This window comes from Engraulis encrasicolus, chromosome 6 (genome assembly GCF_034702125.1).
Source record: "Engraulis encrasicolus isolate BLACKSEA-1 chromosome 6, IST_EnEncr_1.0, whole genome shotgun sequence".
In the NCBI taxonomy this organism is placed as follows: Eukaryota; Metazoa; Chordata; class Actinopteri; order Clupeiformes; family Engraulidae; genus Engraulis; species Engraulis encrasicolus.
Window position 1 is genome coordinate 22,917,249 of NC_085862.1, and position 25,996 is coordinate 22,943,244.

Here is a 25,996-nt window from a genome sequence, read left to right on the forward strand (position 1 = left end):
TCTTTGTTATCAGTGTGTACAGGTTTGTGTAGCCTCTTTTTGTAGTGACCGTTTGCGTGATTCACTTTTGAAGAGTGAAAGAAGGTTGTGTACGGTGCAGTGCAATTCAGACAGAATTGTTATTTTTAAAATGTTAACAGGGTACTTTTTCCCAAGAATAATCTGAAAATAAACAGAAAAATCCAATGCAAGTCATCAATTGACTAGAAAGACAACTAAATGTTCAACTGGAAAAAAAGCAATCGCAGCCTGGTTATCACATTACCACCTGTGTTGAGCAGTCTGGGTAAGACTGTGAAGTCCTGCTTTTGACAATCCATAAAGAGCTGCATTGGTCATCAGTTTAGTTTTTGTTCATAACCCTTTCCTGGTGGGTTTTGCCAAAGTTGAGAGAATTGTTTTTTTTCTGTTCTAGCGCACTGTGTAAACCAGGGTTTCTTTCAATCTTTATAGCGTTGCATTGCCCCCACCCTGAAGTGGTGTCATCTACTTCATTGATGGACATGAATTTGACAAAATTTCGATGTTTAAAAAAATGTGTGCACCTAATGCATTAGCATGATCCACTGTACATTCCACAGTGTTGACTCAATAGTCAGTCAGACCTACACCGTGGGTGTTCATTTTGACTCTTTGAGTGTTGAATTGATACTGCAGAATTTACTGCAATTCGCTCTGACTACTACATGAATCGTAACATATCCTAGAAGGGGGTTGCATGCCCTGTAAGGTTGAAAATCCCTGCTGTCGGCCCACAAGATTGCTTTTAGTCTTTTTTTCTTCTCTTCCGTCTTTTACCCTAAGAAGGACAATAACTGAAACAAAGACTGTATTTTTTGCCCAGGAACATCACCACAGTCTAAGTCATGGCAGTGCAACTAAAGCTTTGAAAATGTTCCTTTTTAAATGATTTATTTTCCAAGAAGCATTACATGGTGCTAACTCTGGCTTTGAAAATGGAAACAAATAGAAATGTGAAAAAATTGGACTTCAAGTATCCTGCTTCTCCGACAGCATAATCAGCTGCAGATGGATCTGCATGAACTATGCACTGACAAATAAAATGCTGAGATCCGTTCTGAGATGCTAAGGTTTGGTATCTACTTTTGACTTAAGCCTTTGCCTTCTTTTAATGATACTTTTTTTCAAGACAAGATATACTAAAATCAAAGGAAATGATCAAACCAGCATATTACCTGATATATTAAAATATGTAGTGCCTGTTAACACAGTATTCTATTGCTCTCTGAATAATGAAAACAAAAAAACTGTTTGTAATTGTTTCAATTTCCCAACACCAGTAGCCTTCGCTGTCTGTCAGACCCTTCTGATTATAGCTCTTGTACAATAACCATGACAAATGTATTTGCATGCTCCATAATCGCCTAGTAAGTTGTTGTGAATGATGACTAAAGAAAAATCTGTGAAAACACATAAAGACATTATTTTTATTGTTAAATTTTTTTGACTTTTTTTTTCGGAACCACCTCACATTTGCCTAATTGTCGGCCACAAAGGCTATGTTCAGACTACAGGAGTAGAAAGTTATTTTTCCAGTATGACCTTTCTGAGCATCATTTAGATCAGATCAGATCCAGGCAAATAGTTTTTTCCTGGTAGTATCATAGTAAAGGAAACAAATATTTGACAATAATTTTGAAAAAATATAATGGAAAATAACAATGTATATTACACAAAACATAGTAGGATAGTAATCAGCAGGTAGAGGGAAACATGTAATGTTGTCTTATGCTTTCTAAATAGTACTGAAAGAGTGCAAATACCCTTGATGAGTTATGATAGATACACTATGTGCAAAGATATGTTTAGTAGACCAGAGTATAGTTTAAATCCCCTGAACTCCAATCTTAATGACTAACCACATTTCAAAATCCTAACACAAATTCCAAAAATCCAATTTGGAATTGCAAAATTCAAATCCCAATCCGTCCAAATTCGTGAACCTTGCAAATTTGTACCTCAGTCTCGATAGTTGCAATCAAGTTTTACGGTGCAGAATCCCCAGAAATTGTTTGGGGAAATACACTGCATGGAATAGGACAGTGTGAACATAGCCAGTATTTTAAATCCATCAAACACAGTGACAAACACAGCATTGGATTTGGAAACATTTGGAGATATTCGTTTCTATGTCTCTCCCATGCGTGCTTTGTAGACTCACACTCATGCCCTCTCACTTGTGTTTCTTTTGAACATGTGTTCAGTCTTGGTGACGTCCCTACACTTGTTAGACAATCCTAAACTGACGTACAAGGTCTGTTGTTTTGCCATTTACAAAGGAGAAGGCCTCATGGTCTCCATGCCAATACAGACGCGCAGTTAAAGGTCCAGTGTGGAATGTTAGTAGTGTTTCCAACATGAATGCTGCCCATTCACAAATCTGATATTGTTCATATTTGTCTGGTGGTCTCACCAGAGATGGCTTTGCAGCCAAAGATGTATATGGCCGATATAGTGGAGTAACATGGAGAACATCCATCTAATCATGTTTGAAAAGTGTACATGTCCAAGCATAATGAAAACGTAAAAATTGACAGTGGTAGTAGGCCTAAATATTCATGAAAACAATCAAATTTTTTAATGGGCAGCATAAATTATGGAAATAAACTACTAAAAACTCTACCTTTGAGGCTATGATTCTCACCATGTTCCCCATGGCCTGTCAATATGAGACCAGCTATCTTGTGAGAATAGACGGTCGTGACTTCCGCAAGAGAATTAATATGAGGCACATAAGATGGCACAATCATTTTAGCGTTGAGTCCAAATGTTTGTATGTGGTGGTTGTGTAAAGTGCTTATACTGTACATCACACTGTACCAATGATGATTGTGGGGAGAGAAAAAAAAGTGTAGCATTAGTCCCATGCATCCTCTGTCATACAGCTTTTATTAACACTCTGGCTCTATGTGAGAGGTCAGAACTCTTACTGTTTTCCATTTACTATGTGTCTACTGTTCCTTGGATACCATTTTCCAATTTTGTTCTTAGAGTTAAATCCCTCTGCCATGGGTGATTTACTGCCAGGAAAACATATAATCTGTTGACTCCTTACTTCGTCTCTTATTTTTAAAACAAACACTTACATGTCGGTATGAATCCAGAGGGAAAATTCCGTGCCATAACTGCAAACCGCATCTCACTCGACTGATTAGATGACCTGACCACTACCATCGTGACTACATCTTGCTATAGGTTTGGATGAACTCAATGTTATTGATGAGGACAATCCCAGTGACCAGGATGTTTGTGTTGGCAAGATGAAGACTGAGCCTGTGACTGAACCGTTCATGACCACCACACTCCACACGTGGCTATTTAGCCACACAACACAACACACTTCTCTTTAACAATAACACAGCAGTTTCTCATGTTCAAAAGAAAAAAAAGACAAAACCTTGTGCCTCTATTATATGTGTACTGAAGCGAATGGTTACCATGAGCAGTTGTTTGTTGTTGATTTTTTTTATTTCTCTCTCTCTCTCTCTCTCTCTCTCTCTCTCTCTCTCTCTCTCTCTCTCTCTCTCTCTCTCTCTCTCTCTCTCTCCCTTCCTCTTTTTGACTGGCTTAAGAGTACGTTGTGGTTTTAATATCACTCTGTTCCTTGTTTGTAACTGTTGTGTTCTGTCCTTCTGATGTCCTGATCTAAGAGTCTTTCATTTTGTTTCGTTTTGGTTTGTTTTGTTTTTCCGTTTTTTCAAACTGTTGTTCATGGACTTAAGTGTGGTGACTCCATCCCTCTCTCTGCTCACCCGAGTGACTATGTCCACTCAGACTCTATTACTGCAAGTAATATGTGCATTTCCTATGCAACAACAATGACAATAATGACAACAACAATTACAACGACTACAAGAAAAAAAAGAGAAATAAAGATGCTAATGCTTTATTTCTGTGTCTATTTATTCCAAACAAGAGAATTTTGCAAAACTGTCTCCTCCACAGTAAGGTTTAGTGTGTGTGACATTTTAGGTTGACACACGTGAAAGTAATTCAACCTTAATATCATATATTAATTAATGAATATGCTATACAGCATTGGTTTAGTAGAAATAGACCTATAAATGGTTCAGAATTCAGAACTTACAACAGCTGTATCAAATGTCTTTTTGTCCTTGGCATGCCTGAATAAGGGAAAGAAAGTCACACACATACGCTGGACATTTTAACACATATTGCTTCTGTAAAATGTTCCTTTTTGCTCTGATGTCTTGAATGAAAGGTAAGGAAAGGGCTTCCTTCGCTCTTGATGTTCACCCAATATTGAGGTGCGTGCGTGCGTGTGTGCGTGCGTTAAATTACTTGCACAAAGACAAAAAAGATTATTCATTAATTCAAATTCATTAATAACACTTCATTAACAAAGACTTGGTTGTTTTCCAAAATATATCCCTTATGATCAACAGGACTCCTGTTATCAGGAGTCCTGTAAACATATTAACTACACATTGCCTTCTAAGATGCTGAGTCTCGCAACTAAGGCAACATGAGGTTTGGGGTCAATAGGATCATTATCACAATGGTCAACACACAAAGCAATGGTTAAGCCTGGTCCCTTCAAATTCTCATCACTTCAAATAAAACAGCAGAGTGGGCGGCAATACATTCTTTGATGTTTGAATTCCCAAGTGGCAAGCTCCTATGCAAAACTACATTGATCTGCCATACTGTACTTTCTCCTAAGTCTGGTCCACAACCAGCTCATTCATCCTCTGACTGTATGATAATTGTTTTATCCATCATTTTGATGTAATGGTGTACTGATATTACAGTAAGACTGGTAGGAATTCATAATGTCCATATTTGAATATAGTTTCTAATATATTATATTAGGCCTACTGTATGGTTTCCATATTCACCATAATTACATGCAAATACTGTAAGAGGAAGATTTCTTTTAACCCATTGACTCCTAAGGCACCTGCAAAAAAGGGTGCTGAATGCCTGAGCCCTTTTTAAGTAAAGCTACCCTCAGCCTACAAAAACCTAAATATCTCAGCTTCTGAAGCACATAAAAATATGCACTAAGTTGCATTTAAACGCTAAGACCCTCATCTTTCATTAGAATGTGTTCATTCATCTCAAACAAATAGAGATTTTTAATAAAGTTGTCTCAAATCTCATGAGTCTGAATGTTGCGTATAATGCCACTCCAGGCGCCAGGGCCAATGCTGCACAACGCAACATCAGGCATCAATGGGTTAAATCAGAGCAACACAGTCCTGAAGTAAGGAAAATGAAGGAAAGCAAGGGAGTGATCTGCAACAAGACACTGCAGGCCCATATGACATGACATGAGAGGGGATGACAGTAGCTAATGTCACCTACTGTAGAGAGAGAAATAAATCATTTTTTATTTCGAGCACTTTTTAAAAATAAAACCTCTTCTCCTCTTACAGGCTTGCATACTGTACCAACTTGACCGCCAGACACAGCTCATTAAAACAACATGTTGCACCCATAATGTTTTTGGGATATTTGGGCATTGCAAATAGCAAGGACAAAGTCATGATGTCATTTCACACCAAATGACAATGCCTGAAATAATGAGGAATGTGTTTTACTTGACCCCCCACTGCACCCCCCCCCCCCCACACACACTCTCTCTCTCTCACACACACACACACACGCACGCACGCACGCACGCACGCACGCACGCACGCACGCACGCACGCACGCACGCAGGCAGGCACGCACGCACGCACGCACGCACGCACGCACACACACACACACACACACACACACCCCACTTCAGAGTCCCATACTGAAACTCTCTCCTCTTGCTGTCTTTCTTGCTTTGAAAAGCGGTGTGACATTGAACTTGGATTCTCCCAAGAGATCAGCACTGTCTAGGGCATCAGGTTTCAGAGCCAAAGAGACAATCCTGAGTCTACACCACAAGAGGCAACCCTGTGAATAATTCACCAGTAAGACGTGGTGTCCAGTTACCTGTCCCCTTAGTGTTGTGACGAACCGCCAAACAAACCGATTCTTTTCAGCGGCTCCTAGACGTCAACGATGGGAACCGAGTCGCAGCTGTGGACCCGTTCCTTTTGGGTTTTGTTGTTTGTTTTTGTATCTTTTCATTTTGAGCATTGGAGTGACCTTCGCATGAGTATTCAAATCTTTAGAAAGAGGATAGTCAGTCGTCGTTTGCACAAAACAAGTCAAAGGTGGCTTCTTAAATGCTGTTCTTAACATTGAATAAATATGTTTGAAAAAGAGCCAAATGAGCCAATCTTTTCAATGGCTCTTTGAAAGGAACGGGCAACTAAGATCCGGATCCTGTCATTCTTCTATCCTATCTCTATGTCCCGTAGTTGGGCTGCGTGTCTGCCTACCACAAGGCAGGCGTTAGGCCTACTCCCACATCAGGAGAGAGCTGGAGAGCTAAATATGCCAACCACTTGTGTTCACAAGCCATTGAACTCTCTCACACACACTATGACTCTGGCTATAATTAGGAGTTTCAAAGCCCGTCATTAAAACAATCGTAAACCCACTACTCCCATTAACACAACAGATCTGGCCAAGGGCTTTATGGACACCGATTGCAGATCATGTTCCTGTCGTACGCGTATGTGGACACACGCTAACACAGAGAGAATTAGAGACACTGGAGTGGTTCAGCTTCTACGAACCATACATTGTTGCAGTTACTTGAAGCAAGAGGAAATATGTTATCACCAAACAATATTCGAATCACAGTGCATCTGATATTATGGCTTTCCCTCAACTGCCACTGTTTCAGCCACCGCCAATACATTTGGAAATGATGGACAGATTTGCAGCAAAATTTGTGATCTGATGTTCTATGATACAGCAGATCCATGAACTGATTACCGTAGGTGTTGGAGGCTTTAAAAATTGGCCTCTTTCAACATAGACAAGTTTTTGTTTAGCCCATACATTTTGAAAGGCCTACACGGATCACTGCATAATAGGTATCGGAAATTATTAAAATTATGGAGGCCAACAATTTCAAGACGGCCTTTTTGTGTAATAACTTTAGACGGCCTTGCACCAGATCTCATGTGCAAACAACATATACGTAGGTAGGCCTACAGAAACTGGCTACATTTGGGAGGCACATTGTTAATGGTCAAAATGCCAGTAGCTTTGTGTGTTAACCTGTGGTTTTGGCCTCTGGCAGAAGGAAGTGACTGCATAGGCCTAGAAATTGTTTTTTTTTCTCCCCTAAATTGTAATGATTAGCAATTTCTGGTTGAAATTGCTTGACTAAAATTCACACTATTCTGAGTGTAATGGTAATTCTGAATCTGGATTACTACAAGAAACCCCTCGCCCTCAAGCCTGTGAAGACATTGACAGGGTGAAAAGAGCAGGAGAGCACAAAGCTGATAACCTGTAGCCTAAATTTGACCTTAATTCACCTTTTTCGCAATGACGTTGTAAACCAAGTTCTGTTTCTACGCGAAGCAGGTGTAAATGACCACTAGTTTCAGACAGAAATCTATTGAAAACAGTGTTGTGTGGCTTTATGCCACCGTATACAACTTAGATATACCTGCTTCGAATGCATTGGATCAAAGGTGTCTGGCATCATGAGAACCAGGCTCATTATGACAAATTTGTATGCAGACAGCAATTTATAGACACTAATGCAGCCTACAGGCCTACATCTCCTCAAAGGCACTCTGCAACACCATTAGCACATTGCCCATGTAAAGTACTGGAAAAAAGACTGCACAAAACAAGTTCAGTAGAATACAGTCACACACTACTGCTAGTCCCTCCAGTTTAGTGTGACATAATCAGTATTGCACAGCTACTCTTACTCTAGTCCATGACAGCTAATGGGACCCCAACACATGTTTATATTTAGTTGGCACAGCCAGGCTACACCCAAATCAGTGTAAAGCTGAACTGTGATCGAGAAACCACTGATGCCATGTCACCTTGTGAATAAGGCAGATGGCTCTCCTTCAGCTACAAAAGGAATGTCCATTTCTAGAGATGCTGCTTTGTGAAGTGGCCTATAGCTTTTAGCATAGCCCTAATCCAATTCCGAACCCTAAACTAGGGGTACTACTGTAGTGCATTGCACTGGCTTGGTAGGACATCTTGCACAGGCAGGCAAGGCACTGGGGCATCAGCACTTAACAACTCACCAAAATGCACCAGATCAATTGGCTCTCTTAATGGCCTGCTTTTCATCATTGCACATACCCAATTAAATGAATTAACTAAGCAAAAAAGACTCCTGAGACATGGGCCCCACCACTTTTTCACCATTTATGTTTCACTGTAAAATGAAGTTGATTCAAACGGGTCCCATCCATTGTGATTAAGTTTGCCACATTAAAAGTCAAAAAAATTAAATGGTCACATTTAGTCGCACATTTTGTATTAGGCTATTTACAAAGAGACTTTGACGAGGCATGAACTAAAAAAAACCCCTATCATTTCCCATGCTTCATGATGGGATGGGCAGTGAAAACAAAAGGAGAGCACAATGGTCATATCTTTCCCCCATATCACCTTGGTGTTTACAAGGTAACAAATTCATTTTTAGACCAAAATTCTATGGTGTATTTGAACATTGGGGTGATTGAACCTGAGATGTTTGTTTGTGTGACAGTGTGTAGAGCCCAGTATGGTTAGGCGTATTTATTATTAGTTTTACATCTACAACAATTACCAGTACACCTGTTTTTTGTGTGATAGGAGTCTCACTGGTTAAAAGTATCTCCCTCCGATCTATGCAGAGCACCAAGGATTACCACGGTTCAGCTATCAAAGCCAATTGAAGAAGAAAAAAAAACATAAAAAAGTTCCTCCCAGGTGTTAGCTGGACCATTATCATATTATCACCTCAGGCACAACTATTAGACTGAAAAGTGCCAGCTGGGATTTATAAAAACGGAGAACAAGCGTGTGGTGGAGATCAGTGGAGTGGGGCTGAGTAAATCTCTCCCCTTGATTCCCTCTATCACGCCAGCTCTGAACACCACCCCTCCCCTCCGCACGCACGCACACACGCATGCACGCACACACACACACGCACACACGCACGCACGCACGCACGCACGCACGCACGCGCAGGCACACACGCACGCACACACACACACCTCTGTGTCCTGACGTCATTCCCTCTGCCCTGTCCGGCTCTGCACCATTCCATCTCTCCACTTGATGGCCTGGCTGACTTATCTTTGCACAGGTGGAGAACACATGAAATGCCCATGTGCAGATGCAGCTATTTCACACAGAATTTTATCCATTTGAATTTTGAATTTTGACCTATGTTGATGCAAACTGGTTCCTTTACGACAGACAGATTGACAGACTGACTTATCAACCACATTCAGGCACATTCCTGAACCCTAAACTGGTTTTCATTTCAAGAGAAGGAACTGCCAAAAAGTTTTGCACCACTGAGAATCCACATGCTGTAAGATGTCATTGCTACTTTCTAGAAGTCTATCTGTGAACAAACACGACTCTTTTTATTTACAGCCACCTAGTCCCACGGTGCTTATTATGCTTATTTGGAAGGATAAAGCCAGACTCCAGCTAACCTGTCAGTGGCATGCATGCAAGTCCCATGGGCAGTGGACGGTGGGGAGAGAAGGGTGGTGTTGATCGTGCCTGCCTGCGTCAGTGATTTTGCTAACAAAGCCCAGTGTGATGGGTAACCATTGGCTGCTCCAATAATGACTTTGCCATTACAGCCACGGATTACACAGCCACACCACACACCACTTCTGGAGAAATTAGTATGCGTCAAGCACGGCGAGGGCAAAGGGAAGGAATAGGTCATGCTAAGTAGGGGACCGATCCAGACCATCCGGCCCCTCAGAATGGCAATGAGTTGCCCTGGGCAAAGATAGATCTCCACGGTGGCGGGCGGCCTTTAATTGTAGCCAGTGTTTTGGCACGAGGGCGCAACAATCAATGCCACCCTGATGCTTAATGATGCCACAATCAGTGAGGCCAGTGAATGGTAACAGAGGCGAGACAGGTGTGTGTGTGTGTGTGTGTGTGTGTGTGTGTGTGTGTGTGTGTGTGTGTGTGTGTGTGCGTGCGTGCGTGCGTGCGTGCGTGCGTGCGTGCGTGCGTGCGTGCGTGCGTGCGTGCGTGCGTGCGTGCGTGCGTGCGTGCGTGCGTGCGTGCGTGCGTGTGTGTGTGTGTGTGTGTGTGTGTGTGTGTGTGGGGGCACTGACTGCAGCTACCCTTTTTAAAAACTACAGCACAGCATGCTCACACAATCTGCTGGGATCCCCCAGTGACTGAGACTTACTCTGTCAATTGTTCTCTGAGAATTCCACTTTTCGGCATTGCACAATATTTAACCACTGCATTTGCTGGAAATAAATTCAAGAACTGTTGGCGTGCATGGTGAGTTTGATGACGATAAAGCTTGTTAAAGTTAAATAAATGGTAATATCTGACGTGACGATCTGCAGAAAGACATTTTTCAGGTCAATAATGCACACCTTTCAAGAAAAGAGCAAAGAGTAAAATATATTAGGCTAAGAGAGTTTCTAAGCTGTAGAGTACATTAGAGGATACTTTGTAGATCTTGAAAGATCTCTACTCTATTCTACTGTACAGCAGTCTTGGAAGATATGTCTTTTTTAACTTGAAACTCAGTTTTTATTTTATTTGGCATGGCTTTCTTAATTTCAAAAAAGACACAAACCAATGTTTCCCCCCGTTTCCCCCCCAGATTTTCTCTATTTTGAATTAATTTAATCATAAATATGTCACACATTCTTGGATATCATAACCTGTGTTCTATGGCCTATATACACTCGCCTCCAAAAGAGTTGTCGCCTATCCATCTGTTTGGAATAACAGCTAATAACCTGACTTTCAATTAATCACTTGGCTTCAGAAGTCACTCATATGAAAGCTACAACCCCCCCGAATGAAAATGTATGTACAAAAATAAATTTCATGCACCAAAGAAAGATTGACCCTTTATTGAACACAGACAGGGCAGATTTTCACAAGACAAAAGTTTTGTCGCCTATTGAACATAATGTGAAAATGAGCAGATAAGACACATCAAAACACTTCAAATACGCAGATTGGGTGTCGTACTTAATCACTGAATCACTCTCACCTCTCCAGAAAATCAATTTTGGCCTTAGGTGTATGTTTAGGGTCATTGTAATCATGGAAAGCAACACAATGAAAATCAATGGAGTTCAATGAGAGATGGTGACATATTCGCTATTCGTAGAGCAATACATGTATAACTTCATGATTTAATCAATGATAAAAGCCCTCAAACACCTGCAGCATGCATGCAGCTCCTCATAAGAGCTGTATCTGTACCATGTTTCACTTTATGCACCATTTATCTTTTTTCATATTCTTCATCTCCAGCACCATATAGTTTTCATGCTATCAGTTCTAAAATGGTTGATCTTGGGATCTTGACTTCAGAGTATGAGTCCCATTAGCATTTATTTTTGTCAGAATTAGGCCTGACATACTCTTGGCTGGCTTTTTTGAGACAGGACAGTGGGAGAGACTTCTTTGGTGTTAAAGGTGAAGAATTTGGAAACAATACATGTTGCCTAAAGTCAAACATGGGAGGGATACAGCTCTTATGTGGAGCTGCATGCATGCTGCTGGTGTGTGAGGGCTTTTATCATTGATTACATCATGAAGTTAAAAATGTATTGCTCTACGAATAGCAAATATGTCACCATCTCTCATTGAACTCCATTGATTTTCATTGTGTTGCTTTCCATGATTACAATGACCCTAAACATACACCTAAGGCCAAAGTTGATTTTCTGGAGAGGTGTGAGTGAATCAGTGATTAAGTATGACACCCGATCTGCGTATTTGAAGTGTTTTGAAGTGACTTATCTGCTCATTTTCACATTATGTTCGATAGGCGACACAACTTTTGTCTTGTCAAAATCTGCCCTGTCTGTGTTCATTAAAGGGTCAATCTTTCTTTGGTGCATGAAATTTATTTTTGTACATTCATTTTCATTCGAGAGGGTTGTAGCTTTCATATGAGTGACTTCTGAAGCCAAGTGATTAATTGAAAGTCAGGTTATTAGCTGTTATTCCAAACAGATGGATAGGCGACAACTCTTTTGGAGGCGAGTGTATTTCTGTGATGCTTAGAGTAGGCCCTATTCAAAAACAATTTACGAATTCACAGCAACTGCAATGTTTCTATGCTTATCAAATATCACCATACCCTCCTGTGTGTTTGAAACATATTGTCTATTCCCTTCAAATGATTTTGGGTGTCTTCCTCATGTTTAATGTTTAATTTATGATCAGTGAAAAGGGGCTCTTTCCGGTGCAACAAAAGAGAAATTGGCTGATGCGCTTAAATCAAAATACAGAAACACTGCCCCCTACGGGACCTGTGTAGAATCCCATATGACTGAGCCTCATATCTCGTCTGGGAAGAAATTGTAGCTGTTACATTGAACATATCGTTGTGATAACACAGAATTGTGCCATTATATATAAAATTTGACACTTCTACACTTTTACATTAGCATCTCTTCCAAATTCAACAACAGGGATCAGTTATCAATAACAACCACTGACCAACAACAGGGATCAGTTATCAATAACAACCACTGACCAAAGGAATGCAGCCGCACATGATAAACTGAAACTACTCACGATACCTCGGACTGAAGTCATCAATAAATAAAATCACTGTGCATATAAGATTTCAAACATTGTCAAGCAACAAGTTGTTACTAATCTAAAAAAAACAATCTTATCGAATACATTTTTAAAGGCAATACTTTTTTGTTCATTCCTGTCTGTTGATGTCTTTTTCATTGTGATCTGGACCAAACAAAATAACATGAATCCATTGGATCAACAAGTTTCAAGAATGAACTAGGCTACGGCATCATCATATTTTTCTTACTTCTGAGAAAGGTTGTAAATAAATTGAAATAAACTTGAGAAGGCACAGAGCAACACCTGAAAACAGCACAATGAGGTGAGCACAACAGATTAGAGGTAATCAATCAAGGATAACAAGACTCAGCAGGTGATGAAATGCAGCACAGGGCATAACAAATGACAAGGATAAACAAACCAGTGCAGCATGATTACCAAAAATTTCGGTACTGAACATTTCAAACATGCCCAAGAGCATGAACAAGAATTGTTAGAAAATGATGAACCACTGAAATGTTTTTAAGGTTGAAAAACTACTAAGTGTTTCTTGAAATGAATTAATTCCATCTTTTTTTTCTTCGTTATGCATGACTTCTAGTGACGGACTGCATTAGAAGGCAACTGCCAATAATACAAAGGGCTGTGAAATCTTATGTCAACGATTTGTTGTCCTGACTGCACCATGCAAGGTCATGTTCATTTATTGTGAAGCCACATTAACACCTTGGGAGTCCCAGGGAAGCCACGTGACATGCACATGAAATGGGAAAAATGAGAGGCATCACCAGTGCAAATACATATACCAACTCTTTACCTTTGTGTTAATACAAAAATTACACCGGTCTTTACGATGTGTCATACTTCCTCTACACTGCAGCGTGTGTGTGTGTGTGTGTGTGTGTGTGTGTGTGTGTGTGTGTGTGTGTGTGTGTGTGTGTGTGTGTGTGTGTGTGTGTGTGTGTGTGTGTCAGAGCATGGTCATGGCTTCCGGCAGGTAGCAGTCTGTGCCAGTTGGGCTAAGCATCAGCTGACAAAGCTGTAGCCGAGACCATGTGTGAACATTGAATGAGCTTATCAGGTAAATGTGCCAAGAAAACGCGAGAAAATTAAAATAACGGATTATAGAAGAGAGGCAGTGGTGTGCCTTTATTTATTAAATTCACAACCACAATTTCGTGAAGCTTGTCACCTTATCATTAATTTATTCCAATGCTCTGTTCCAACTGACGTAACAGTAATTTCATGCCTTCTCTACCCAATACTGCACCACAGACCTAGGTTGCAGAGAGAGAAAGAGAGAGAGAGAGAGAGAGAGAGAGAGAGAGAGAGAGAGAGAGAGAGAGAGAGAGAGAGAGAGAGGGCGAGAGAGAGAGCGAGAGAGAGAGCGCGAAAGAGAGCGAGAGAGAGAGAGAGAGGGCGAGAGAGAGACAGAAAGGCAGGCTGACACAGAGTTTGTGTGTGGGCCTGTATTCATATTTTAAGGAGAGCAGAGCAGAATGTTGGCTGTTGTTTACGATGAGTTTCACATACAGTAAGGATGATGTCCTGAGAAGATGCAATGGGAAGATTATGTTGTAATGGCGCCAAGTAGAACTCTAATCATCTCCATCTTCCATCTCATGAGGAAATGTCCATGGGTGATGGTTCAGAATATTGTCCCAATCCAAATAGGCCTACTTCCCAGTAGTTCAAGAGCAAAAACGTGATCTTCCAATCCCATGACCAAATTCTATTAGACTGCAGCTGATATTTCATCAAACTCTAAATCACAGTGAATCAAAATCAAAATCTGGGACAAAGTTGCAAACAAAACTCAATATTGAACTTTTCAAAAATTGACTAAAACTGTGCAAGCACGCACTAAATTCTTAAAGGCAAATTTCATCATTCTCATCATGGCAGTTCAAGCACGTCTCCACATATTGTGTTGTATGTGAGTGGGATATATCAAGTAATTACTACATACAGTACACTAATGGTGTATGTGGGCCAACAGTAATCATCTGAAATGATCTTGTGGGCCAAATGAAATGACAAGGTGGGCCAGATTTGCATCCAGGCCTGAGTTTCACATCCTTGATCTACAATCTGCTCTCTATTTATAGAAAGCGAGTTATTATGATTATGGATTTTTTTACTTAAAATAAATAAATAAATAAAAATATATTTTAATGGGCTTTTTGGTCCTTTATTTCAGACAGGACAGCAAAGGTGTGACAGGAAGTGAGTGTGGAGAGAGATTGGGTAGGTTTGGGAAATGACCCCGTCCGGACTCGAACCAGAGTCCCCATGGGCATGCAAGCCCAAGTGTGGGGGACTTGATTATGGCCATGACCATGATTATGGATTATTGACATTTGTTACTTCACAAAGTTCTCAGCCATCATGACTTCATACTGTATGAGCCACTCTTGTACCATATTTTCTTGACACACACCATGATTGCACCTTGAAAGGTCCAGCCTGAAACCACAAGAGTCTCATGGAAGTTGCATATAATTCACATGGATCGGGAAAAAATAAGTGGTTCCTATACAGTTATTTTACATTTGTCAGACAAATATTCTAGTCCAGACTTAGGCCTATCAAGATTATTATTCAGTCTGTGCATGCTTTCTGCATACTCTCTTCTGTTTTTAAGGATATTATGACACTTAGGATAAACAGAACTGCCACAAACTACAAAAGATATAGGCCCTATATCATATTGTACACAGTAGGTCTACTATTTGGCACATGTTGTTGGCATGTTCTCTGCAAGAATCGTTACAGTTAAGTCAATATGGCCATCTTGTATGGATAAATGTTTATTTCTTATTTCTTACATCCGATTATTATTCTAACTAATCTTCAAAATAAAAAAGACGTGTTTGCAGTGGCTCCAATAATTGTGCTCTTTTTACATTTGCATAATATGTCAAAATATGGGTTTTGTGGTTCGTGGCCTATGCTGTAAACACATTGTCATATTTTTTTTGCAATGAAATAGTTTATTTCAGTGTTGAGAACTAATGGTGTTTTAAAGATGGGCAACCTAGTAATGCAGTTTTTGGCCAAAACTTTGTCCTCTCAACCAAATCAATGGCTGGATTGCTGTACTGAAGACCTCTATACCTTGGGCTGGCCCGATATCTGGAGACCTTTAAAGGGACTGTAGGTTACTCATATCACCAACACTGCCCTTCTCTCCCATGGCAATTCCCTTTTATCAGGGCAGGACAAAGTGGAAAAAAGTGACCCGAGTGAGTTGAAACGCACTGAGGACAAATCCATTGAATCTGATGAGTCTGACGTGATTTGCATTGGATCATTTGAATGTGAAGACCACCTTACGACCTCCACATCCAGAGGAGGACCTGAAACTGGTCAAACCCTTTTAACTTTCATCACTTGAAAATGTCAAGAGTAACGATACATTTCATAACATTCTTATGAATGTCCTATAGAGATAGTTCAGAAATGCAGTCCAACAATGGCCTAAGTTCACCCTTGCTGTACTTCCTATGCCTCTGCTACAAAATTTCCCAATCAAGTCGGTCTGGCCAGGCCAGCCATCTCTGCCATGGCAGTCCTCTACATGAGTGGTGGCCTTGGTTAAAACAAGCTTTAACAAGTCATAGTATGTAGTGATCAAGGTGCCAGCCAGCACACAAGACATCAAGTCATTAGATTTAACACGATGAATAAGGGCGCTTTAGTAATTGGGGTCCCACTTTATATCGCAATACATACAGTATATTATCAGTGAGTGGTCTGCATAATTACTCCTTCGTCTGGTAATGTAAACAGGAACAGTATTTGACATACAGTATGCAAGTTGAGCTCACCTCTTTATTAAATTAAAATGATTGTCATTCCAACCTATGGACATTTCAAAAGAATTTGAAAATGCAGTATATCTGGTTTTAAATACCGTTCCATTTACCACTATTTACCTGTACCAGTTTTGTCAATTCAAGAGTTTTATCATTTAATCGCTTGCAGCAATTCAAGCTTTTCAGTTTTTTTTCATTCAATGCATGATCTGCTTCCAACCGCTGTATGTTGTGTTGTACTTACAGCGTAACTCACAAAGCAAGCCTTAGCGTTGGTCATAACTGCACAGTTTAATTTCAAAATCTGGTAAGCAAAACAAATACAAGTTGGAGGGTGTCCATCAGTTGCATATTTCATGTCCAACTACAACAGTTACTGCTTCAGTCTTTTTTTTAAATAGTGAAAACCGTTTTTGTTTATTGCGCTTCACACCTTACCATAAATATATGCATGTGTTACAACAAGAGTAAACCATATAAAAAATGCACACAATAAAAGGTTCCTCAAATGGCCTGGAGCTGTGGAACACATACTTGTTTAGAGTTCTGGAATACAGAAAAGAAGGATAATAAATAAAAGCAGACGAGGAAAGGAAAAGGGGAGTAGCTACAATACAGCAGTGAATCATCTTGTGGTCTTTGATGATCAGGCCTCAGGCCAGTCCAGGTGAAGTCTTCTAGATATTTACAACACACTATTTACACTCTATTCACATTCCCGACTGGTTAGCAAATGCATAGTCCAAGGTGTTATTATAGTCCAGGTGTCTTCTCCTGTTGCCATCTAAGATGTCCAGATGAACAGACTTTGGCCTCTTGGACATGGGATGATCAGCCAGAGGATCGTCTTCAGAAAACATCTCACTACCTGAAATGATGTGACAGAAACAAGTTAAACATGTCATCTTTCGTCAGATCCTTCAAGACACTTCATTGACTCACTCTGTTGGAACTTATTCCATGATATCACTGAACAATACACCACATACTCCACGCATTACCCATTGCATTACTATTGCATAATAAAGAAATAAAAATCTCAATTTTATGTAGTCTAGATTAGAATTTATAAAGTGGGTTTGACAGCAAAACCATTTTTCACTTTTGACAATAATGATAGAGTAGCCCATTCAAGTCAAGTGGAACTTGTAGGCATCCTTAGTATCACCAATACAATTACATGTGATCAATACACAAAACCTTTTGAAGTCAATGTTACAAAGAAAGCCACTGGAAGACCAAAGCCACATGTGAGTGCAGTGGTCACGCTCAGCACCTACAGATCTAATGAGTGTGGCCTCACGCCTACAGCACACCCTTCACATAGGAGCCAAAGACTTGTATTTGCTCTACACCTGACATTTATGCACCTCTAAGTAAGGTGGGTCAGGTGGGGCTAAAAGAGCTAACCAAGGGGGGGGGAAAGTGGATCCAAATGGAGCTATGGGAGCAAAACACTGACAAAAAAATAGAAAGAGGGAATCAGAGGGGAGGAAAGGAATGGGCAGACACAAAAGTGTTAAATATTTACAGACGTTGAAGGTGCCCTTGACCATTTCCACTCAAAGCCAGGCTATTCATTACCAAAAAGAACACAATCGCAGATACAAGCTCTGGGCACCCCCCCTCCCCCTTCTTGCCATCTCCGTTGGACACTAACAGCACTACAGACAGGTCTAACTGCATATTACAAGCACTCCTCTGAGTGCTCCATCACACTGATGGATGTCCAGCTACACCTGCTCTGGTTTTAACAAGACGCTCCACACATACTGCCACAGTCAGCTTGCTTCAGTTCAGTAATTCTTAAAAAAAAAAAATACTCACATGATCCATTTCACAAAGACAGCTGTGTTCGTCTGTACGTCTCATTTGTGATGGTGAGATGAACCAGTCTCGCCCCGTAGTAATCCACAATGTAATCCGACCCATCAGATGGACCCACAATCTGAAACCACATCAAGCAAGATTGACCAGATACTGACATACATAACATGCATTCGTGCATTATGTAAATGTACATAAATATACTCATAAACCCTAATCAAGACTGATTAGTTGGAAAAGGTCCAGTATGGCATTATAAGCTCATCGTACAGTATATAAGGTTATTTCTCAGACCTCATTGAGCTCCCCCCCCCTACAAACTATGAATCAAGCGAAAGGGAGTTTTTCCCTCACCCTTGATGCCACCAGGGGCCACATCTGAGCGCCCAAAATTCAGTGTGACTATCTATGACTTATGCTAGACCCAGCTACTATGGACCTTACGCCTCTAAGAAACCTGGTCCAAACCTACGTTGACGTTATGACTCTACAATCTCAATATATCTCCTCTTCCTCTGCCTTTCTGCTATTTTTGCCCCTCTTCTCTACCTCTCCTTTTAAATCCACCTCTAACAATGATGCTTTTTTCCCATTTGTTAAGCACTTTGAGTTGCATGCTTTGTATGATACAGTGCTATACAAATACAATTATTATCAAATTATTATTATTATTATCTTTCCCAGCAGAGGATACATTTATAACGAGAAGTTACATCTCCACTGAAAAGATTTTTTTCCCTAAAATGACCAGCTCCAGCTGCAATTGGCAGTAGACAAAGCTTAAAAAAGTAAAAAAGTTAACATTTATTTTGTATGACATTAAATACTCAGAGAGCTGACAAAAAAAGCCAAAAATGGCTTCAGAAGCTGGAGAAATCCAAGCACATGGGCAGGGTAAGCAGAGAAATCAGACTCCTACATGCCTGCTTCTTTCCTTCAAGGTATGCCTGTGTGTGCCTGTGTGTGTGTGTGTGTGTGTGTGTACTAGGGTGATAAAAGACATCTGGAACTCCTGAACACACCACCATGAAGGAGATTGAAGAGGTGTGTATGAAAAAACGAGGAGCAGCCTGTGAAACAGTCAGCGGTGTAATTCTGGATTAGTGGAGATTAGCACTCCACTGGCCGGGGAGCAACACAAGTCATCTCCTCCTGCTGTGATAGTGCAGCAGGATGTGCTTGACAGGGGACCTCTATCTCCACTCCAACTTGCTTATCTAGTCTACAGTAGGGTGTCCTGCTAGAGGAACGAGAATGTGTTTGTAGTGGGTGGTGGTGAGAATAGGGAGGCAAGTTCAAAAACAACCAAAAAAGGGTCCAAGACAGCTGCTCAACAGTAGAAACTGCAAACTCGCCAATACTCTGTACTCTCCTTCTATATCGGTACCGAATTCTCCTCTAACAGTTTCAAGGCTTCTTTTGAAATTACAAGATTGCATTACACACATTTTATTTTGGCTCCAAAGAGAAAAAGGCCAAGCAAGTTAAGTCAGATCAAGCAATATGCCTCAGTTAATAGAAGAAAGGTGTCTGTGATGGATTCATAATTAGTAAGTGATTACAGTGTGTGCAGTGATTATGTACAGTAAATAAGTAAGCAAAACATAATGCAGCCAGGTACATTGACATAGACACAAGAAGCCATCCTTAAAAGATACTGTATTAGAATTCTAAACAACCTGCAGTTTAAAAACAGACACATCCATCTGTATCAAACTACACAGCATAATTCTTCTGCTCTGATATGTAGTCAACGCATAGTCAATAAGTAGGCCATGCCATTTTCCTAAAAACATTATTACCATAACCATACACATTACCATATAACCATACACTTCTAATGTCGCTAAGCATATACACTCACCGGCCACTTTATTAGGAACACCTCTCTAGTGCTGGGTTGGACCCCCTTTTGCCTTCAGAACTGCCTGCAACAATACTCAGGTAGGCTGTGGCATTCCAATAAAGATAAATTGGTACTAATTGGCCCAAATTGTGCTAAGAAAATATCCATATGCCATTATATATCCGGCCTGAAACGTTGATGTAAGGCAGGGTCCATCCATGTTTTCATGTTGTTGACGCATTCCACCTGAATGTTGCAGTAGATATCAAGGTCTCATCAGACCAGGCAACATTTTTACGATCTTCTAGTGTCGTTTATGGTGAGCCTGTGTAAATTGTTGCCTCATTTCCTATCCTTAGCTGACAGCTGACAGGCCCATTTGCCTCAAGATTTGATGTGCTGTGCAATCAGATATTCTCTTGTGCATACCTTGGTTGTAATGAGTGGTTGTTTTTTTTATGTTGCCTTTGTATCAGCTCAAATCAGTCTGGCCATTCTCCTCTGACCTCTGCCATCAACAAGGCATTTTTGCCCACAGAACCACCGCTCATTGTATTTTTTTTACTTTTCGGACCATGGTTTGTAAACCCTAGAGATGGTTGTGTGTGAATATCCCAGTAGATCAGTCTTTTCTGAAATACTCAAATCAAGCCCTATCGGCACCAACAGCCATTCCATGTTCAAAGTCATTTAAAGGAGAAGTCCACTTTTTTGAAGGTCATTTATGAAGGTCATTTATGAAGGTCATTTTCTGAGTGGTCTGCAATGTTTTAGAGTCCCCCTCACCGTTTATTTAATGTTTGCTGCAGTCTCTGTTATTTAGCTGATTTGGATTTGATCTCAACCAGCTTTAGAATGGCCGTCTATGGGCACCTGCAACTCTGTTCTTAAAATCACATTTAACATTTGTTTTCAAGAATATGCAACTCACCAAGTGTTCAGCAGTATTCACTGGTGTTCCTTAACATTTTTTGTAGTGAAATATGACATCTGTCGTGTTTTATGTGTGTTTTATGTAAATTATGTTAAGTTATGTTGTGTTGTGTTTTGTTATGTTTTATTTGTAAATTAAGTTTCACTTTCACTTTCTTTCACAAAATGGTCATATTTCGCCTTGAAACTTGTTAGGGACTGCTATTGAACACCCCTAGCCACTTTGTGAGCTTTAGACTTTTGAAAACAAATGTTTAAGGTGATTTTAAGAACAGAGTTGCAGGTGCTCATAGACAGCCATTCTAAAGCTGGTTGAGATCAAATCCAAATCAGCCAAATAAGAGAGACTGCAGCAAACATGAAATAAACGGTGAGGGGGACTCTAAAACATTGCAGACCATTCAGAAAATGGCCTTAATGTTCAAAAAAGTGGACTTCTCCTTTAAATAGCTTTTCTTCACCATTATGATGCTCTGTTTGAACTGCATCTGATCATCTCGACCATGTCTACATGAATAAATATATCGAGTTGCCACCATGTGATTGGCTGATCAGAAATGTGCCTCAATGAACAGATGAAGTAGGTGTTCCTAATAAAGTGGCCGGTGAGTGTACGTGTACAGTAGAAAAGAAAACTAAGTGCAATCTGGTTTAATCCACCACTACAGTAAATGGTGACGCATGATGTGCCTAGGTGCCTATATTATGAGAAAATTCAAGTCTGACTCTGAAATGTATATGTGATTAGGTTATGACCAACTTGTACAGATGAGGTCTGTGGTTTTCAATCTGGGGGCCGGGGACACATGGGGGGCCGCATAAGGCTGGCAGGAAAAATATAGCAAAATAAAATGAATAGCTTAATAAGCTGAATAACACAAGTCAGCAAAAATAAACAACTATCCCAGTGGACTAATTTTCTTTCAAATGTTTATGTATTATGCTTTCTGTCGTACTTGAATGGGTTTAGGAATGCACCAACTTCATCGAGTTGTGAAAAAGGGTGCACAGAAAAAATAGTGTGGCACAGCCCATGTCAGGGGGGCCTTGGCTGGAATCTATCGGTATATGTCATGGTAAAGTGTGGGAAGGAACCATAGGTAATGACTTTCTATGAAACCAACACTGGTCCAAGTGTGTGCTCATCATGTGTGTAATGCAGTGAGAGGTATGCACCACTTACCTGCATGGCAATAAGCATGAAATCCACCAAGCTGCCAATACCACAGAAACCAACAGTGCAGAATTTTAGCAGGCCTGTGAAGACAAGACAAGAGCAGGGGGCAAACACAAATATAGTGAACCCTTCAATTAAGAATAGAGGAGGTGGCCAATGGTATAGTATCTGAGCTTAAGCTGGACATGATTAGACTTTACCTAGGTTTTGTCTAGGGTGTATCCAGTATAGATATTTCAATCAATACCATTTACCACCAATGTCTAAATCAAATATGTCTATTTCCTTAACTTTCCCTGAAGGCATTGTGGTATTTTGGAACCAACATCAGAAAACAAAACTAGGCCTATGCCGTTGCTCCCGAGGCCTATGCAGGTGTATCTCTGAAATGCCCCAAACCACAAGTTAGTACACACAGTAAAGATGCTGCCATGAGCTTCACCTTTTGAGGTGCTGCTGAGGCAGACAATTATTTCAGGATGTTTCTTATTGTACTTGTTCTTTGCTGTCATTGAATAACAAGAGAAAACCGAACTGACTGCTGACAGGTTCACAGGAAAGCCACTGAAGAATGCCTCAGTGGATGGATTTCAGTGTTTGAAGAACAAACACACTATGGCTGGCAATATGCCTGGTGCAAAGTTTTTCAATCAAGTCCTTGCTCAACTCAAGGCTGACAAAAAGCCAGGTCAAGAAGTCTATTTTGAGATTTACACTACTTTGAGTTGCTCACTTCACATTTCACTGTAAGTAATTTAAGGTGAAATATGTTAGCTGGACATTCACTGAACTTCCAAAAAGCTCATTCTGTCACAATATGCATCTAGATGATTTGCGAGTCCAGTTAAATTTATCAACTAATTTCAGCAATCACGCTAGCTAGTTTTTTCTAAATATATTACACATCAAACATCCCTCAACTGCCCAGCTCTTCTCACATACAACTGTGAATTCATTTCTGCGAAAATGCACATGATAAAATGTCTCACCTAATGCAGGATATCCAAGGTAGAATCTATCTGCACCAAGCCATCCAAGAAACAGGGACAAAGCAACCGCAACTTTGTAAGAGTATCCACTCCTGAAGAGGATAAACACAGAAGGCAGATGTGTATCATAGTATTTATGTTCCAGTTAAGATGAATCAATTCATTTACGAAAATAAAAAAAAATGTTAGCGAAAGGAGGAATTAAAGATGCCTCTTTTCGTGGCTGCAAAGTTGTTAATATTGGATTTGCCTCCTTTCCACTCCCTTCTCGTATAGTTAAAATACTTAAATATCTCGTCTTACGTTTCAAGTCCATATCCAAACATTTGAATTCTTGAATTTATGGTTTTGAAGAGGAGGCACCGAATTACAAATGTCAACTCATATTCCAAACTTCTTAGGTGCAATAGCTGCTAGTCACTCACTACAATGAACATTCACAACAGATCACTACTGACTACTATGAGAAACCAAAATAGTGAGAAAAAAATAACATACACGTTCCTGCATGGAATACTTTTGTTGAAACCAACTTCTTCTCCACTGAACTTGACTTTGGTGCCATTTCCAAGAAGGCAGGTGACATTGGGGGCTGGTTTGCACTCCACTGTGAACAGAGGCCATATATATATATTTTTTACTGCAAGCTCATACTGCAGAGATCAGTGACCCTTAATGAAGTATTGAATTTAATGCATTGGTTCTGTCTTTTCTACGGGGTGACATGCATTGCCCACCATTTGCCATGCAGTGATGGGCAACCTGGATGCAGAATATGGAACTGACTGGATTGCAGCTTCTGAATCCAGGTTCCCCATCACCGCTTCCACGTAGAACTGCTACTTTGTTCTTATCTCTATAGCACTATCTGACAGTAGGCTAAGCGTATGTCCTTGGAGTGGGTACTATTGTGTTTGTGGTTTGCTGATGAGACTGTAGATTAGAACATGTTGAACTGTAGTGACCATTATAAACAGATAGTTTTAGCTGTGACGAATGTTTGCCCTGTAGATGTTAACCCTAATAATGCGAAACACAGTGTTCTGTACTCAAAGCTACAATCTTACAGTTTCTGGTCGCCAAACATTACCACCAGGCCAGGACTGTATGTAAACATGCAAAACCCTGCAACCTGAGAACTAGGTGTACCCTACTACAGTTCACTGGGTTAGATATGGGATGGCTGGACTGCAACATTTCCATTGTGGAGGGTGTGCTAAAGACAGATCCTAGTTTTCTGGTAATTTGACAACATGTAAAGGAACAAGAAGATGACCTACCCCATGCAACTAAATCTTTGCAGCCTTCTGGTTCTTGTGTGGCATCGTTTATTTCGGGGGGTGCACAAAGATATCTGATCCAAGTTAAATGTGAAACATGCAACACATAAAGCCTCATATAGAACATATTTCAGAAAGAGCAATTTTAGCGTCAGTTGTTTAGCCTAGGGTTCAGGCAAACCACACTGCCAGTGACCACCACTCGGGATAACCAAATCATTAGTAGTGATTTGTACTATGCAGATTGGAAATAATCACATTTTCTTTCTCTATTAAACACATCAAATGTGCAGAGATAGGCTATCGAGGTTATGTATACATGATACATCAGTTTGAAACAACAAATGCTAGTTGGCAGGGTATTAGCAACTGGTCAAAATCTGCAGAACATTACTGCAAAGCACTATAAAACCGATTCATGAAGGATACTGTCCTAGACGTAGATTTTCGCAGCTATCGATGTCATTGCCTTGGCTTCCCTGTAACTCCGGACACAAAGAGAAAGTGATCATTATCCCAAACATAAAGCGAAACAGTAGCTTCAACCACGGAGGAGCCATGTTGGAAAACACTGGCAGTGGTTTTGTGTCACGTGACATTCTTTTTTTCTTAAAGCCACACTGCAGGGGACTCGCGACAGATGCCTTTGTAATGTTGCGTGTTGTCTTTTAAATGCAGCTGAATTACTTTTATTTACAACTGAGTCTTTGTCAAGCCGAACACGACACATACAGCTGAAACTCAAGACAACGACCAATATCAATTTGATATAAATCAGTCACAGGGCGCAAAGCTGGCGAAATGTTGAGAGAGACGATACATATTCAAGAAAAGGCAGCTGGAGTAGACTTTATGTAGCAACCTCCTCTTCCCTGGCTGGGTTTGTTTGACTTGTTTGCTTCGGTATCGGCACCAACATGGCTTCGTTCGCCTGAGTTAACTGCATCTCGGGCTTGACCTCATCTTTCACTTTTCACCTGTTGTAGCCTACTGGAGGATGAGAAGTTCTCTATCATGCTAGTTTTGTCTGCATAACGTAGTTCTCATTAAGTAAATTCTAGCCTTTTGTGCACTAGTCGGGCCAATTTGCTAACAAGCTCATCATAGGCGATCATATTGGTCGACAATTTTATAGCATGGAATTATCCACACAGAGAGTTTTGTACTGCTGAGACAATGCGCGTTCAGTGTTTGGAACGGCTTGCTGATTCTCCGCCCTAACTTTCACCTCAAGTGTGTGGCGTCGCCCACTTCCTGTTCAAGGTGAGTTGCGTACAATTTTCAACCTCGGTCGTACAGGTAAGAAATACACCAAAAAACTAGTTAACAACCGTGTTATTTAAACTCGAAACCTGTTTTGATTTCAGCACACTGTGGTGACCTAATAGGCTATGGTAGGCAAAAGTGTGCCAATGTTAATCAGACATATCCTAGGCTACGACTCGGTGTTAAAAAAAGAATGA

General features: G+C 40.4%; 2 protein-coding genes across 2 annotated transcripts in view; one reads left to right on the forward strand and one right to left on the reverse strand.

Annotated features, from left to right (window-relative positions):
• Nucleotides 1–16,752: 16,752 nt before the first annotated feature.
• Nucleotides 16,753–25,386, reverse strand: tm2d1 (TM2 domain containing 1). The gene is made up of 7 exons (XM_063200968.1): nt 24,963–25,386; nt 24,534–24,607; nt 23,752–23,860; nt 23,254–23,345; nt 22,271–22,344; nt 18,309–18,429; nt 16,753–17,349 (listed from the first exon to the last, which is right to left on the reverse strand). The coding sequence occupies exons 1-6, from the start codon at nt 25,130–25,132 to the stop codon at nt 18,319–18,321; spliced, it is 630 nt and encodes a 209-aa protein (XP_063057038.1). The 5' UTR covers nt 25,133–25,386; the 3' UTR covers nt 16,753–17,349; nt 18,309–18,318.
• The window catches only part of patj (PATJ crumbs cell polarity complex component), a 65,446-nt gene continuing 64,836 nt past the window's right edge, over nt 25,387–25,996 (forward strand). The window contains exon 1 of the mRNA XM_063200967.1: nt 25,387–25,796. The gene's annotated coding sequence lies outside the window, so the exon portion shown is untranslated. The remainder of the gene's footprint in view (nt 25,797–25,996) is intronic.